Genomic DNA, 14,873 nt, shown 5'->3' with positions numbered 1-14,873 from the left:
TGAAGACTAATATTGCTGTCATAAGGCAACTTTATGAAAACCCTAGGGGACCTTTAACTGTAGCAGAAGCTTCCTCATTTAAGCCATGAAGGTTAAACAATAAAAACTAATTTTCTATTCCCAGCATAGCCAGTGCGCTGCCAGGAAAGCATCACTCTCTTTTAGGAAAACAAGGGCACGCTCTTCGCCAGCCCTTTGGTGGGGAGAGAGCATGATCTGTTTGCGAAGATGTGTCTTTTCCAATCAGCAGATTTCTTTCGGGAGAAACAAGCCCCCGCTGACTGTCCTCGGGTGGGAGGAGGAGACCAGCCCACATCTTGGTAAAGTTCTTCGCTGAGAATTTCCAGAGGTGGTCACGGGGACGGCGGTGGCTGATTTAGTTAGGAGGCAAACAAATGAGGCGGTTAAGAGGTGGGGTGCTGGGGCTGTGGGCTGTGGATAGAATCCGTGTTGAGTAAACTTTGGCCCTGGGTGAATTTTGTAAATCAGTAGTTTATATTAAGAAATAAGTAATCTGGGGGATCAAAATGTAGAATTACAAATACATCAGAGACGGCCCTTCCTTTCAGGATTGGTGACCCCAACGCCCCGTGTACCTGCCCCCCTCACCGGTTCTCCTCCCCCTGTCCCCAGTGGGGATGGTCAAGAGCTGACCTTCCCCCTCCCCCATGCTCCTCTCCCATTGTCCTGGACCTGAAGGGTGAGGAACGCGGGCTGTGCCGTACCTTTCATAACGTGTATTTAGGCAACACTCAAGGGATCCTGCTCTTAAAGCTCTTTGCTTCGAGGCTATCTTTGGACTGTTGTTACCACTGACAGCTCAAAGGAACTAAGGGGCCCCCTCCCGCTCCATCCAGGTGCATATAACGTGTTCCCCCATATCTTGTGGATTAGAAGGTCGGTGTGAGCTTTGGGGGGGGGGGGAAGCAAGAGGCTGAGACACCCGTACTAATTCTGTCTCTTTAGCTGGTGCACAACAGCTGGGTATTCTTTCTGTACCTTGTAAACCAAGAATACATGGACGATAAAACCCTTACGGATAAAGAGCTATTGATAAGACCATGAGCTGTGTCTCTCTGGGAGAGCCCTTGGAGACAAGGTCTGTATGGAAGGGAGGGCAGGATGCTCGCGGTGGAGACCGATTGGAAGTAGTTCTGCATGGCTGGCACCGGTGGTGTCCCGAGTGGCCTCAGAGGTGGGGTCTGGGGGCCCCGGGGAGGAGTAGCAAGAGAGCGCAGAGCGGTCACCAGGACATCGTACGGGACCTTGTAAGCCCAGGTGAGGCCTGTGGGCTTGCCCCCGACGTCCGTGCGCAGCACCCGGGGGGATGTTCAGAGAGGGAACATACTCCTCCGTGTACTTTAGGATTGCTCCAGCAGCAGAGATCAGTTGGAGGAAAGCAAGAGCCTGGCAGAGAGGTAGGAGGCTGTTCTAATCCTGATGAGAAAGGAGGAAAGCTTGAAGGAAGGCAGTTGTACTTGGTGGCACCAAGGGGATGGATCTCTGAGCACTTCACGAGGCTAGGCGGAAGTCTGCAGGACTTCTCTGCAGGAATAGGAAACCTATTCATTTTCTGAAACAACCCATGTGTGGTATTCATGTGCTAACTCGGCTGATGAATACACCATTCTTGTAACTAGGTTGGAGAAGAATTACATGAAGGGTATCATTAAGATGTTAAAACGAACGCATTACATATGTTAACAAGTGTATGAACCCTGTATTATATCTGGCAAACGGGGTGTTAAATCCTTGTTCAACCAGCCAGATGTCCCTGCAGCTGCTGCTGGTACTGCAGAGGGAGGCAGCCACCTGAGACCCCAGCTACGAGCTGGTGCCAGTGGTTTCCGAGGCATCTGGCCGTACAAATTGCTTCTTCTGTGCTCTGACAGGCACCACACGGATCGCACAATTCACAGCACAATGCACAGGTGGGATTTTTCAGTCCAAGACGCCCAGCCTCCAGCAACTTGACCTTTTCCGGGAATCTTTAAAGCTAGGAATGTCCTCCGGTGGGAGCTGAAATCTACTTGTATCATTTTGTAAGATAATAAAACACTGCAATCAAGCAAATAAGACCAACTTGATAACATTCACTGTCGGATTGGAATGTTCTCAAAGTCTTGTTTGGGGCAGTCGTCCAACTGAGTTTTCAAAGGCGGGCTGAACATTTGCTGTAAATGTTTAAATTACCTGGAGCAAAATCCTCCTAACTACCCAAAGGAGTTGAAAATACTCATAGGTATTTGTATTTATTCTTATGGAGTGTAATCTCTCCTAAGTGGCTTTGACTGTCAAGATCGAGCCAGTTCTGGGATGTCTCCCACCTCCCCAGGTTTGGCGAAAGACCCTAAAATATGTTAGAAGATGTCTGAAAGAGCCTGTTGCATCAGATTGAAGAAACGGTCCGTACTCTTCAAATTTACCCTGCCACACTCTGGGTTGGGTGCTTCTTGGCTCTTGAGCTCGGGAGAAGCTGAAAAGAAGCAATCCTAGAGACCACAGTTACACAATCACATCGATCCTTTGTGCGCTTTCTTTCCTGGAGGAGAAATTGTGAAATCACAACATTTCTCTATGAGTGAAATAAAAGTCGAAATTAAAAAAAAAATTTTTTTTGTATCGGTTGTTTTCCTGTCTGTTCAGACGTACTCCGACAGCAAAGATGAAACTGAGTTTTGCAGTCTAAGTAGGAAAATACCACAATGAGAAGATTAAAACATGTTGTGAAATCTCCTCATCTCTATTGTTTTTAGACTTTGGAGCGGGGGCGACAGCAATTTCAATCTGCAGAGCCTGGCTGCGGCATCCCAGGCTTGTCAATGCGGGACGGCGGCCGCTAGGTGGCAGTATGTCAGAGGCTTTCTTTCGTCCCTGACTTGGCTGCAATTTCTTTGGCTGCCTACCAGCAGTCCTGCTTTCCTTCTTGTCCTGTTTTGAAGGGTTAAATGAAGCTATCATAATTTAGGTCCAAATGACGCTTATCTAAAAATGCATAATTTTGCTGAAAAGCCTACTTGTTACAGCGTGACCTTAAAATAAATTCATTCATTCATGTGAGTTTTCTTGGTAGCTTATAGGTAATGATCCTAGTTGTCATGGATGGTTGATAGAAACCACGGGGCCATTCTTTCTGTCCCTGGCACGTAATAGATGCTAAACACGCTGTCTTCTGAGAAGGCAGATCGCTGGTCTTCCTGGGGGAGCAGACAGTGGCTTCTCTCTTGTGGCTCTTAGCAAAGACCTGAGACCTTAGGAGGACCCTCTGCCTGACTTCCTCACCTTGGAAACTTCCTGCTTCCTGCTGGGAGGTATGTCAACTACCTGTACTTCTTAATGATCCACTATGCACTGGATGTTTATCCAGAGAGTGCGTTTTTTTTTTTTTTTTTTTTTAACTTACAGCTGGCTTTAAAGTAGGATAAATCACACACAACATTCTAAAAAAGATCTCTTTCATCTGAATAATTTGTTCAGAGGGAAGGAGATGGGATATCCTTTGTACTGTTTTCCCCGGATTAAATGATCAGAACTTTCTGAATTCAAAGAAACCAGAAGCGATGTCTGAGTGATAAGGTTTGGGAATAAAGAACTGCACGTTTTAAGATACTCTAATTAGTGCGACAGCAGTAGAGGACTAAAGTGGGTGAAAATAAATGTAAATGCACTGCTTAGACAACAAATGGAATTGTCTGTTGGGCTGGAGTACCAGTGCTCCTTTAGAAGGTTTCCTGTAATCTTGAAAATTAAAAATATTAGGGGGCATTCAAGAAAGGTCCGTGGTCGGTATATACGTAGCAAAGTATCCGATCCTTGAGAAAACTGACGAAGCCGAGTGGCTCCTGCTGTGTGGAGTGGGCTTGACAGTGTTCCATCCGGAGACACGGTGCCCCTCATGCCCAAGGTCTGCAGGCTGTAGTTTGGGCGGTTGACCAGCCAAGCCCTGAACATGGCTCAGCCCGGTCTGAGACAGTGATTTTCTGAAGACCCTGGGAATTCCAAGACCGTATTTCCTGATGTCAAGACTCCTTTTTTGGGACGCCTGGGTGGCTCAGTCGGTTATAAGCCTCTGACTCTTGATTTCAGCTCAGGTCATGATCTGGTTCGTGAGTTCGAGCCCCATGTAAGGCTCAGCACTGTGGGATTCTCTCTCTCCATCTCTCTCTCTCTCTCTCTCTCTCAACAATAAATAAATAAAAACTTAAAAACAAAGGCAGCTTTCTGTCAGGTTTTCCAGGTTGCTGGCAGGTACTAGGCACCAGATCCCCAGGGAAGGGAAACCTCCTTTTAGAATTTCTACTTCAGGGAGGAAAACACCAAGGATTTCTTGACAGGTGTAGTCAGTCCCTCTACCCACTTAGGTTCTCCAGTTGGGACTTCATAAATTAGACTGATGAAAGAAAGATTAATAAGAGAAAAGCATACACATTTATTGAATATAGACTTCATAAAGAAATGAAGACCTGAAGAAATGGTTAACCTGATTTTTAAAAATTTTTTTTTAATGTATATTTATTTTTGAGAGAGAGACAGCGCATGAGCGGGGGAGGGGCAGAGAGAGAGGGAGACACAGAATCAGAAGCACGCTCCAGGTTCTGAGCTGTCAGCATAGAGCCTGACGCGGGGCTCGAACTCACAGAGGGCAAGATCATGACCTGAGCCGAAGTCAGATGCTCAACCGACTGAGCTACCCAGGCACCCCTAACCTGATTGGTTTTTATACCAGGTTTGGTGAAGTGGGAAAATGTGATAGGGCAAAGGGTCTAAGCTAAGTAAACTGAGGAGGCCCATTCCCTCAGATTCTTCTTGGCGTCCTTCCATCTTGGAGATAAGGATGCTCCTTTCCGCCAGTTATGAGGACAGCACTCTCTCATGACGGTCTTATGACCTGCTTCAGAGAAGAAGGACAAGGTCAGGGAGTCCTTACTGCACCTGCCATTTCTCAAATTCCTTCAGCTAAAAATATTCACTATGCCAAGACATTATATTTTGGGGTAGCAGGTTCTGAACCTCATCACGAGCCCACGAAACTTTTCTGCCAGCTTTCAGGTGTGTATTTGAGGATTCCATCTTGTAAAGGGAGGTGGGCATAGAGCTCTAAAAGAGAAGTCAGAAGGCAGAGGTTCTAGTCCCAGCCTTAATTAGGGCAGTCCTTATTCTCTTTCAGCCTCCATTTCCCAGTCTGAAAAATCAGGTTAGTGATAATTACCCAGCCTCTGATTCTAATAAGAATCAAATACGACAATACAAGGGAAACTACTTTGTTGGCTACAAATGTAAGGGGTAATTTCATTTTCAGTATGAATATGCAGAATATATGTAAGTTGTGAGAATATAATTAATCTGTGACCAGAGAAGATGTCACCAAACAACCATTCACGGCAGCACTTAATTAGTAATAATGTTTGTCAGTGCCTGCCCTATGTTAGAATCACCTGGAGGGGCCCCTGGGTGGCTCAGTTGGTTTAGTGTCGGACTTCAGCTCAGGTCATGATCTTGCGGTTGGTGAGTTCGAGCCCCCGTCAGCTCAGAGCCTGCTTTGGATCTTCTGTCCCCCTCTGTTTGCCCCTCCCCTGCTTGCACTCGCTCAAAAATAAATAAACATGAAAAAAATCACTTAGATTCTTTTTAAAAATACCAAGTCAGTATCAGACTAGTTACATTAGACTGGCTGGAGTTTGGGCCTGGGTACCCTAAAGGAGTAGTCTGAGAAGAATGTTCTTCATGGTTGACATCCATGCACATAAATAACACTCATGTTAGAGTCCAAAAAATCGGGAGTGAGGTAAAGATACATAAACCTCATGTGTATAATGTATAATACACATGAGTATATATATAAAGCTATAAAGATAAATGCTTGTATAAAGATATACTGTGTGTACAAATGTATAAGCTTTAGCTTTTACACACATCATGTACTCCCTTTTCACATGGAAACTTCCCTTATAGGGTTTCTGAGAGGAACTGCAAGTCTTGAATACCTAAAAACAAATATAACATGAAAGCAGCATTGCCTAATGGGTCTCTAGCTAGAGTTTTAATTCATCCTGAGTCATGATCCGTTAGGGGTTTTTTTTTTTTTTTTTTTTTGGCTTTTTTTTTTTTTTTTTTTTTTTTTTTTTTTTTAGCAGTCATTGAAAGTGCTTCTGACTGGTGCTGGTTATTGAATTTTCTTGTAATGAAAAGTTTCTGTCACGGTTCTGACCTAGAAGTCACTGATTGAATGGGCAGGAGTTTTTTCCCAGGTGGGAGAGAACAACCTTTCCCTGCCCATTTCATCACTGGCTTTAGTCTGCTGCTTCTTTGCCTGGGTCTGAAGCTTCAAATGTATTTCAGATTTGCCCATCTCTGAAATCTTTTGGGATGTCAGAGGGAATGTTGTTCTCAAATTGAGGCCTTAGGCCTGGAGCACCAGTGCACCTGTTAGAAATGCAAATTCTCAGGCCCCACCCAAGACCTTACTGGGTCAGACACTGTATTTCAACACGCCCTCTGGGAGACTGTGATGCAGGCTCAAGCCCAAGAACTACTGAGCTGGCATATAGGTAATCTCCATGCTTTTCTCCATAAGATCTGTGTTTTTCTCCATAGAAAAGCACAAACCAGACATTTGTGGACACACTTAATTTTGCTTCCTTTCTCCCTCCTCCCTCTCCCCTCTGAGGATGAGGCATGTCAGGGCTAGAGGGAAAATGAAGGTAGCTTTAAATTTCTGTTACTCTGTCATCAAGGTTCCTATTACAATCTTTTAAGAGATAGTAATCAGGTAAAGATACATTGCATATACATATGTATAAAGATATTCACAATCTATAAAGACATATCATACTATAAATGTATGAATATATGGGATGAGCACTGGGTGTGGTATGGAAACCAATTTGACAATAAATTTAATATTTAAGAATAAAATAAAATATAAAAAATATATATACAATGTACAAGTATATATATCTCCATTATAAATGTGTGAATATGTAAAATGTGTAAAGATGCATTGTGTGTGTATGTATATGTATATATATATGCATATATATGCATAAAAATATACACAATGTATAAAGGTACATTTTGTATATATAAATCTCTGTTGTAAATACAGGGGAGACTAAATACAGGAAATTCCAGAAATCAGAGTACCATTGGGAATCAAAAGGTCACAAGAAGAGACTTGGGTGATTGGAGGTCAGCAGGGGAGAAAAATAAATCTTGGATGAAGTGGGGAGAAGAAGGTCTGGTAAGGGCCATTGCACAGCTCAAAAGGAGCTGCCACAATTTGCTTAGTACTTCCTGCAAACCATGCTCCCAGAGCTTTGTAGTGCATGTTCTGGGTCAAGGCAAGGGGAGAATGTAGCCCTGGATGAGCAACCATGGTTCCTTGTAAAAGTCAGACTGACTTCTTTAGGTAACAGAAAACAGTTGTGCTGTTTTCTCCAAGGGTCTTTAAAAGTATAGATTCTTATCTCTCTTGGGAGTCCTGAAGGCAGAGAGACAATTCAGTGTTATCTTATCTCTAGAACCCTTCCAACTGTTAACAGTTGAAGTTACGTTTGCCTTTGTCTGTCTATCTATCATCTATCTATCTATGTATCTATCACCTATCTCAAAGCCCTTCTCTCCAGACACTCAAAGAACTTAAGCTATATGGCTAATGTTTTAAACATCATGGGATGGGGCAGGGGGCTGAGGAGAAGGTTACCATGGATGGTCATCCCAGTAACAGAGGAATTAGGCATCTCTCCAGAGTGTTTCTAGTATCTAGGTATTTGAATTACCAGAGACACTCTGCTAAGTGCCTACATGCATTATGTCATTTAATCTTAACACCCACCTTATGATAGAGGAGGTGCTATGAATGTCCTTAGTATAAGTAAGTGGCTGATAAGGGATTTGAATTGAAGTTAAACCTGAGGTTTTACCTACTCCACCTTACTATTTAACGGTCGCTGAGGTCTTGATTCAGGTGGGCATGTAGTTGGATGCTTCATCCTCGGGGCTCAAATTGAGTTACGCCATTACCTACGCTCGTTATATACTTGTGCTCTTTCTTTTTCTGGTTTGTTTCTAAACCTCTTTGTGGCAGTATTTAAACTTAACTATTGATCCTCCAAAAGCTCTTAGACTTCCATATAGTACTTTAAATACACTGTGATATTTTTAAATAAAAAATTAATCATTGGGAGCTGGGCATTATTCTCCTTGCTGTGGGCCAAGCTTCAGTGTCATAACAGGAATTCACTAGTGAAACAGATATAAAAAGAGCCTCCCTAAAGATTTAAGAGGGTTATATATTCTGTGGTAATTGTTTTTTTCCTGGGTAACTTCATCTTCATTTGTGTACCTGCTACAAATTCTTAATTATGTTTAATTATTCCAGGTTTTATAATTTACACTGTCTTTTATTTCCTCTTATCGTCCAAAGTATTTTATTAGATGGCATGTGTGTGGTCTATTTTTTAAGCATATAGACATAATTCTTAGGGATGAAATTCTCTTGATAGCTACCTAGAACACCAAAGAATTTCACCGCCTATATATGTCTGGCATAGTTTGAAGGAAAGAAAATTAATTTATTGTATTTCCAACAGTCCTAAATTCTTACTGATTGATTGAAAGAGTGAATATACAAGTAAGATTTTTTTTTTCTTTTTGTTTCAGGAATTACAACATCTAGTTAGATCACAACACATCAGAGCAGAGAAAGGTAAGCACAGATCTGCATGAATATTTGAAATCATATAGGGCCAGAACTCTTTGGGCTAACGTGGTTTCTCTCATCTCCAGCTATGATGGAAGGTTCATGGCTAGAACTGGCCAGGAGGGGCAAGCCTGATACCCAGCCTTTTGCTCATCTCACTATTAATGCCACTGACATCCCATCAGGTAAGTTCCATTAGCATCCAGCCTGAAAAAGATTTCAAAAGTCCTTTATCAGCCCATTTGAATACTCAAAAGTATTATTGTCCTGTTACTAAAATTTTGAGACCCCTTAACTTCTAGATCAGAAGAAAGATCATTTGGCGTTCAGTTGATAATCTCTATTGTGGAAATAGTTATTCTCAACTCTGCCAGAATGGATGTCCTCGCTTCAATTTTAGATCATCAGAATGGGCGCTTTTTTAATGACTGCCAGTTGAGGTTGCACAACTGGGAAGGACAGTGTCTTGTTACGTTCATCTGTATTTTACCCAAACCAAAGTTGATACATCCCCATTGCCAACCCATGAAGTTCATGGATGTATCTCTTGCAGAGTTCCAGGTAGGGGCTTGAGTAATATTTAAGAGTAATATTTAAGAGGCAGTAGCCCCCTAGAAAAGGAAACATATTCCTCCTTCTCCAAGGGCTTATCGCTTTCTCTGGGCAAGAATTTAGCTCAATGCACTGGAAAGCTGATTATCTTTTAGAAATGAAGAAACTCAGAGCTCTGTGCCTCTATCTACTTTAATGCCCCTGCTGTTCCATCGTGTAATCCCCACTGGCCACTCTACTTGGGATAGATGAACATCAAAAAGGTTACAAAGAAGATTATGATAGGGCGTCAGTTGACATTACCATCCTCATCATCATGACCTTTGTCCAATGTACTCTATGTACCAGGCATCTCACTGAATTCATTATCTCCAATCCTTGCTACAAGCACGCAAGGTGAGTGATTGTCATTCATTTCGCAGACAAGGAAACTGAGGTCCGTGTGGTACATCTGCCCAGGTCACGGTGGTGACAAGACTGGAAGTTGAACTCCATTCTAGTTCGTTCCCAAGTCCACGGTTTTTACACTACAGTCTATCATATTAGGACCCTGTGGCCAGTTGGCTTTGTCAGAGAGAAGTAAATTCAGAGCTCTTATGTTCTTATTTTCCTGTAAGAAATAGATGAATGTAGTTTTAATAGCAGGGGCTCTGAAGTCTGACAGCCGGGGTGTGAGGCCCACTGTACCTCATTGGCTGTATGACCTCATGCAAATTATTGGAATAATTTGTGTATCAGCTTCTTCAGGGGATGGTGATCACATCCACCTCGTGGGGTGGCTGTGGAGACTGAATGAGGCAATGTCGGAGCATGCTCTTACAGAAGCTGGCATACAGTAAGCACTCCATGAAAGCAAGTTGTTATTATTATTTGAGTTTAATTAATTATCCATATTCCACTTTGTTCTAAAAATCATTTAAGGCTCGTTTTTCTTGGAGTTAAAAAAAATATCCAAGTTTTGGTAATGATTTTGCAGCCACTATCATAGCATGGGCCGCAGAGAGATGTTTCCCGACTGTAGACATAGAAGCTGAGAAGCCAGCTCTTTGGTTTGTAGCACATTTTCCTAAACTATCCGTCCTGTCCCAGGTACCTGCTTCATAAACAAATGTTCTCTCTGTGCATGTGTGCGTGCCTCACACTGACACTACACGAATTTTCTGAGTGAAAACTATTTTGCATATTAGCAAATGCAGTCAAATTAATACTGACGTCTCAGCTGTGTGTGCTATGAATGTACTCTGCATTTATCTTTCCGGTTCATTTTAAACGGCATATGATAAATATTGCATTGCTCTGTGTGCCAAAGTCTGTTTGGCAATAGCAAGCGTGTTTTCGTTCTCTTCAGGCACCTAGCATCAAATCATTGCCAAAAAACAAGGCAAAACTCCTAGTTATTTTCCGACGGTTATTGAGTTTGTGACTGAGTGAAATGCAGTAGTGTATGCTTCTGTTTAAGAAAATAGCATTTGCTCCTCTGGCTGAGCCAACAGCTCCTTGAGTCCATTTATCTCCCGGTTTGGGCCAGTACTGGTCTTCAGAGAAAGGGGGCTTTAACTTGGCATGCTCATTTTTGGCCTCTGTTTTCTGTTTATTTAAACATAAGAAAAAACCGAGAATCTGCCTTATATTGATTGCTAGCTTATGGGTTTTTTCAAAGCTGCTTGAATAAAATGCACTGGGAAGTATTTTGGGAGGCCAGAAGACATGGCTTTCTTAAGGGGGCTGCTCAGGCTAAATATTTGGAGAAGCCTCTTGTCCCGCACGTACTGGCACTGACCACGGGGGATGAGGGGCTGGGGTGAAAGGTCGTCAGCATGCCTCATCAGTCATGGAAACCCAGGCTTGTCACGCGAGGTCCCTCAACCTGATCACAGGATAGTTTTCTCTTCCTGTCTCCTGCCCTTCTCTGTTCTTGAATCCTCCTTCGCATTCATGCTGACGGCTGTCCTCCCTTTCTTCTCTGCATGCCGTGTGCATTCCATTCTTTGCACCAACAGTTTTCCTTGCTGACCGCAGTCTCCTTTTCTCAGCCCATCCACATCTGATTGGATTCTCCCTGTCCCCTGGTTCCTTCGTCCCCTTGGTGGGCCGAGTGCTTCTGATCACCGTTAATTTCTGCAGCTTTCACTTGGCAGTTAGATGCTTTAACTGAACTTCAACCAAGTGCCACGCGATATGCAGCAATGAAACTACTCTATTTTCTATTTTATTTTACTTGCTTATTTCTCATTTTCTCCACTAGTAGTGAGTGCTAAATGCCTTGAGGTCATAGTGCTTGATAAAGTTCTTTATTATGGGCAGAGTGAATCTCCATAGAAGACCCCACCCAGATATTTATTGAATGACTGATCAACTAATGGATTGTGAATGGATGAGTGGATGAATAAAAAGAGAGGTGGTTAGTGGGGAATATGGACATTCCTTCCAATGGACTGGCTAACAGTGGGAGTGATATGTGGTCAAGGCTCCTGTCTTTTCTCCCCTCTCTGTTTCATATTCCTTTCTTGTCTTTCCAGGCTATATGTCTGAGCCCTTGGTCTAATACTAGCTAATTCTCCCACTGAGAGAGTAGACTTTACCTTTCTGCTTCTCTCTGTTAAGAGTCATCATAGGAGATAAACTATAAGACAAGTCATTAATTGAGAAAAAGACTGAACACAGAGTAGAGTAAGAAGAGGGAAACATGGGATAATTTCAGATGGGAAACTTCTTGAATTTTGTTTACTTTGTCGATGGTTTAGGTGGCTGTTTACCAGCCTGGAGGAATTATTTTACTACTGTTTGTGAGTCTTGCAGTCTTGTCTTGATTCACTGGGGACCATGGGATGATACTGACATTTGAAATGATAGTTACATTTGGGGTGATATTTACATTCTGGATGCTATAATCTGGGATGACCTGAGGCGGGACCTCCAATGAAAAAGAAAAAGTATTACCGTGGGTCCTAGAGGCCGCAGTGCCTCTAATGGCTTCTCAGGCTCACTCTAGCACCCTCCTGTGGATAAGGTATGGAGTTCAGGAAATATACTATTCTTGGACAGGGATTGGAACCATTGGAGTCAAGCAGAGTCTGGAAATTCTCTTCCTATACTTGTCTCTTGCTTTCCTGTATCAACTGCCTTTGGCTTATTCTCTGTCTTCAGCCTTAAATGATCTTTCTGATTCTGTTGGCTGACTCTTGTACCTATTTTAACTTCTCAGACTCAGTTGCAATTCAACAAAGTCATTCTTGATTCCTCTGGGAGGAACCAAACTCTCTTTCTTTTGAATTCCCATGGCAATTACCTGTCTGCACCTTGGCTCTCAGGGCATATGCCTTGCTTCTTATCTGAATAAACCACACCTATCGGTCATGTCCTGTAGTCCCCTTCAGGGAAGGAACACTGGGTTTTTGTCTTTGTACTCTCTCAGGTGTCTAGCAGAGAGCCCTAAGCACATCTTAATGTTTCTCTGCCCTTTTAGAAAATAAATTCTGAGGAGGTATTCTCTGATTGGAACCATGACTATTATGCTGTTTTTCTCCAACCTCATAGAATCGTGAGGATGTCCTTCTCCTCAGAGGGACAGATTTTTAAAAAAAAAATTTTTTTTTAACGTTTTATTTATTTTTGAGACAGAGAGAGACAGAGCATGAACGGGGGAGGGGCAGAGAGAGAGGGAGACACAGAATCGGAAGCAGGCTCCAGGCTCTGAGCCATCAGCCCAGAGCCTGACGCGGGGCTCGAACTCACGGACCGCGAGATCGTGACCCGAGCTGAAGTCGGCCGCTTAACCGACTGAGCCACCCAGGCGCTCCCAGAGGGACAGATTTTAAATCATGTGCCTTTCCTCCCCTCAGGTTCCCACAAAGTGAGCCTGTCCTCCTGGTACCATGACCGAGGTTGGGCCAAGATCTCCAACATGACTTTCAGCAATGGAAAACTAATAGTTAACCAAGATGGCTTTTATTTCCTGTATGCCAACATTTGCTTTCGACATCATGAAACTTCGGGAGACCTCGCCACAGAGTATCTTCAGCTGATGGTGTATGTCACTAAAACCAGCATCAAAATCCCGAGCTCTCATACCCTGATGAAAGGAGGTAGCACCAAATACTGGTCAGGGAACTCTGAATTCCATTTTTATTCCATAAATGTTGGAGGATTTTTTAAGCTACGGTCTGGTGAGGAAATAAGCATCGAGGTATCCAACCCTTCACTACTGGATCCAGATCAAGATGCAACATACTTTGGGGCTTTTAAAGTTCTAGATATAGATTGAGCCCCATTTTTTGGAGCGTTATTATGTATTTCCTAGGAGGTATGGAAAATTTTTTGTAAACAAGCCAAGAAGGATGTATATAGATGTGAGACTACTAAGGGGTATGACCCACAATGGTACAAGAAGACTCTTTCCATGCTTTTGACTATAGAGAGCACAAGTATTTACAGCCAATGGGAGATGTTGGCTTAGGTTGTTACAGTCCGAGGGCTTTCTGACATAAAGGTTTTTAAATTTTGTAACGAATTCCTAGAATTAGGCCATAGGAGCAATTGTGGTTGCCTTCATGCGGACTACGGGAGGGGTTAATTCTCTGGATCTGGCCTGTGGTTATGCGCCACGGTGCCACTCAAGTGGAGAGGGTGTCCTCTCATTGCAAATGGATGATCACCAGAAGGGTTAAGTTCTTTTGAATTGTTACATCATGCTGGAACCTGCAGATAAATACTTTTTCTAATGAGGAGAGAAAATATATGTATTTTTATATGATATCTAAAGTTATATTTCAGATGTAATGTTTTCTGTGCAAAGTATTGTAAATTATATTTGTGCCATAGTATTTGATTCAAAATATTTAAAAAAATGTCTTGCTGTTGACATATTTAATGTTTTAAATGTACAGACATATTTAACTGGTGCACTTTGTAAATCCCCTGGGGAAAACTTGCAGCTAAGGGGGAAAAAATGTGGTTTTTTTTGCTACTATCAACTGTATCATATTTCTTTATTCTTTTAACTTAGTAGATTTTTCAGGCTTGTCAAGTCTGCGCAAAAAAATTAAAATGGATGCCTTGAATAATAAGCAGGATGTTGGCCACCAGGTGCCTTTCAAATTTAGAAGCTAATTGACTTTAGAAAGCTGACATTGCCAAAAAGTATACATAATGGGCTACTGGAATCTGTCAGGAGTATTTATATAATTATTGAACAGGTGTTTTTTCTACAAGTGCTGCAAATTGTAAATTTTGTGGGTTTTTTTTTAATGGAAAAGTTATCAGTGGCTTATCAGCAAAAAATCCCTTTTTAATATAGGAGATGATATTTTATATTGTACAGTAAAAACATTGCCTTTGAATGTTCATTTTTTTGGTACAAAAATAAATTTATAAGAGGACCTGCCTTGTGATACTGTGCCTCTCTTTTCCGTCTGTCTTGCTCTGTGATTCCATTCTCTCCAATATGGTATTGTGGCTTCCATCTTTCCAAAGGTTACCAGGAGAAATGCAGATTTAATTAAAAATTAAGAATGGATTTAATTGAATTAGTGAACCTCAGAATTTGAAAAATAATTTATAAGGGATTTGTATGCAAGAACATAGCCAGATCAAAAATAGAGGCTTCATCGCTCAAAAAAGA

The 14,873-nt window shown here is 42.3% G+C and overlaps 1 protein-coding gene across 1 annotated transcript in view; it reads left to right on the top strand.

The window, feature by feature from the left end:
- The window catches only part of TNFSF11 (TNF superfamily member 11), a 32,449-nt gene extending 17,822 nt beyond the window's left edge, over positions 1–14,627 (top strand). Inside the window, exons 3-5 of the mRNA XM_030311496.1 lie at positions 8,662–8,707; positions 8,788–8,886; positions 13,096–14,627. Of these exons, the coding sequence (XP_030167356.1) occupies positions 8,662–8,707; positions 8,788–8,886; positions 13,096–13,517 (567 nt within the window). The 3' untranslated portion in view covers positions 13,518–14,627. The remainder of the gene's footprint in view (positions 1–8,661; positions 8,708–8,787; positions 8,887–13,095) is intronic.
- The last annotated feature ends 246 nt before the right edge of the window (positions 14,628–14,873 follow it).

The sequence above is a fragment of the Lynx canadensis genome, chromosome A1 (genome assembly GCF_007474595.2).
Source record: "Lynx canadensis isolate LIC74 chromosome A1, mLynCan4.pri.v2, whole genome shotgun sequence".
NCBI classification, from domain to species: Eukaryota; Metazoa; Chordata; class Mammalia; order Carnivora; family Felidae; genus Lynx; species Lynx canadensis.
Note: the sequence above shows the minus strand (reverse complement) of the source record. Positions and strands in the feature narration are given on the sequence as shown.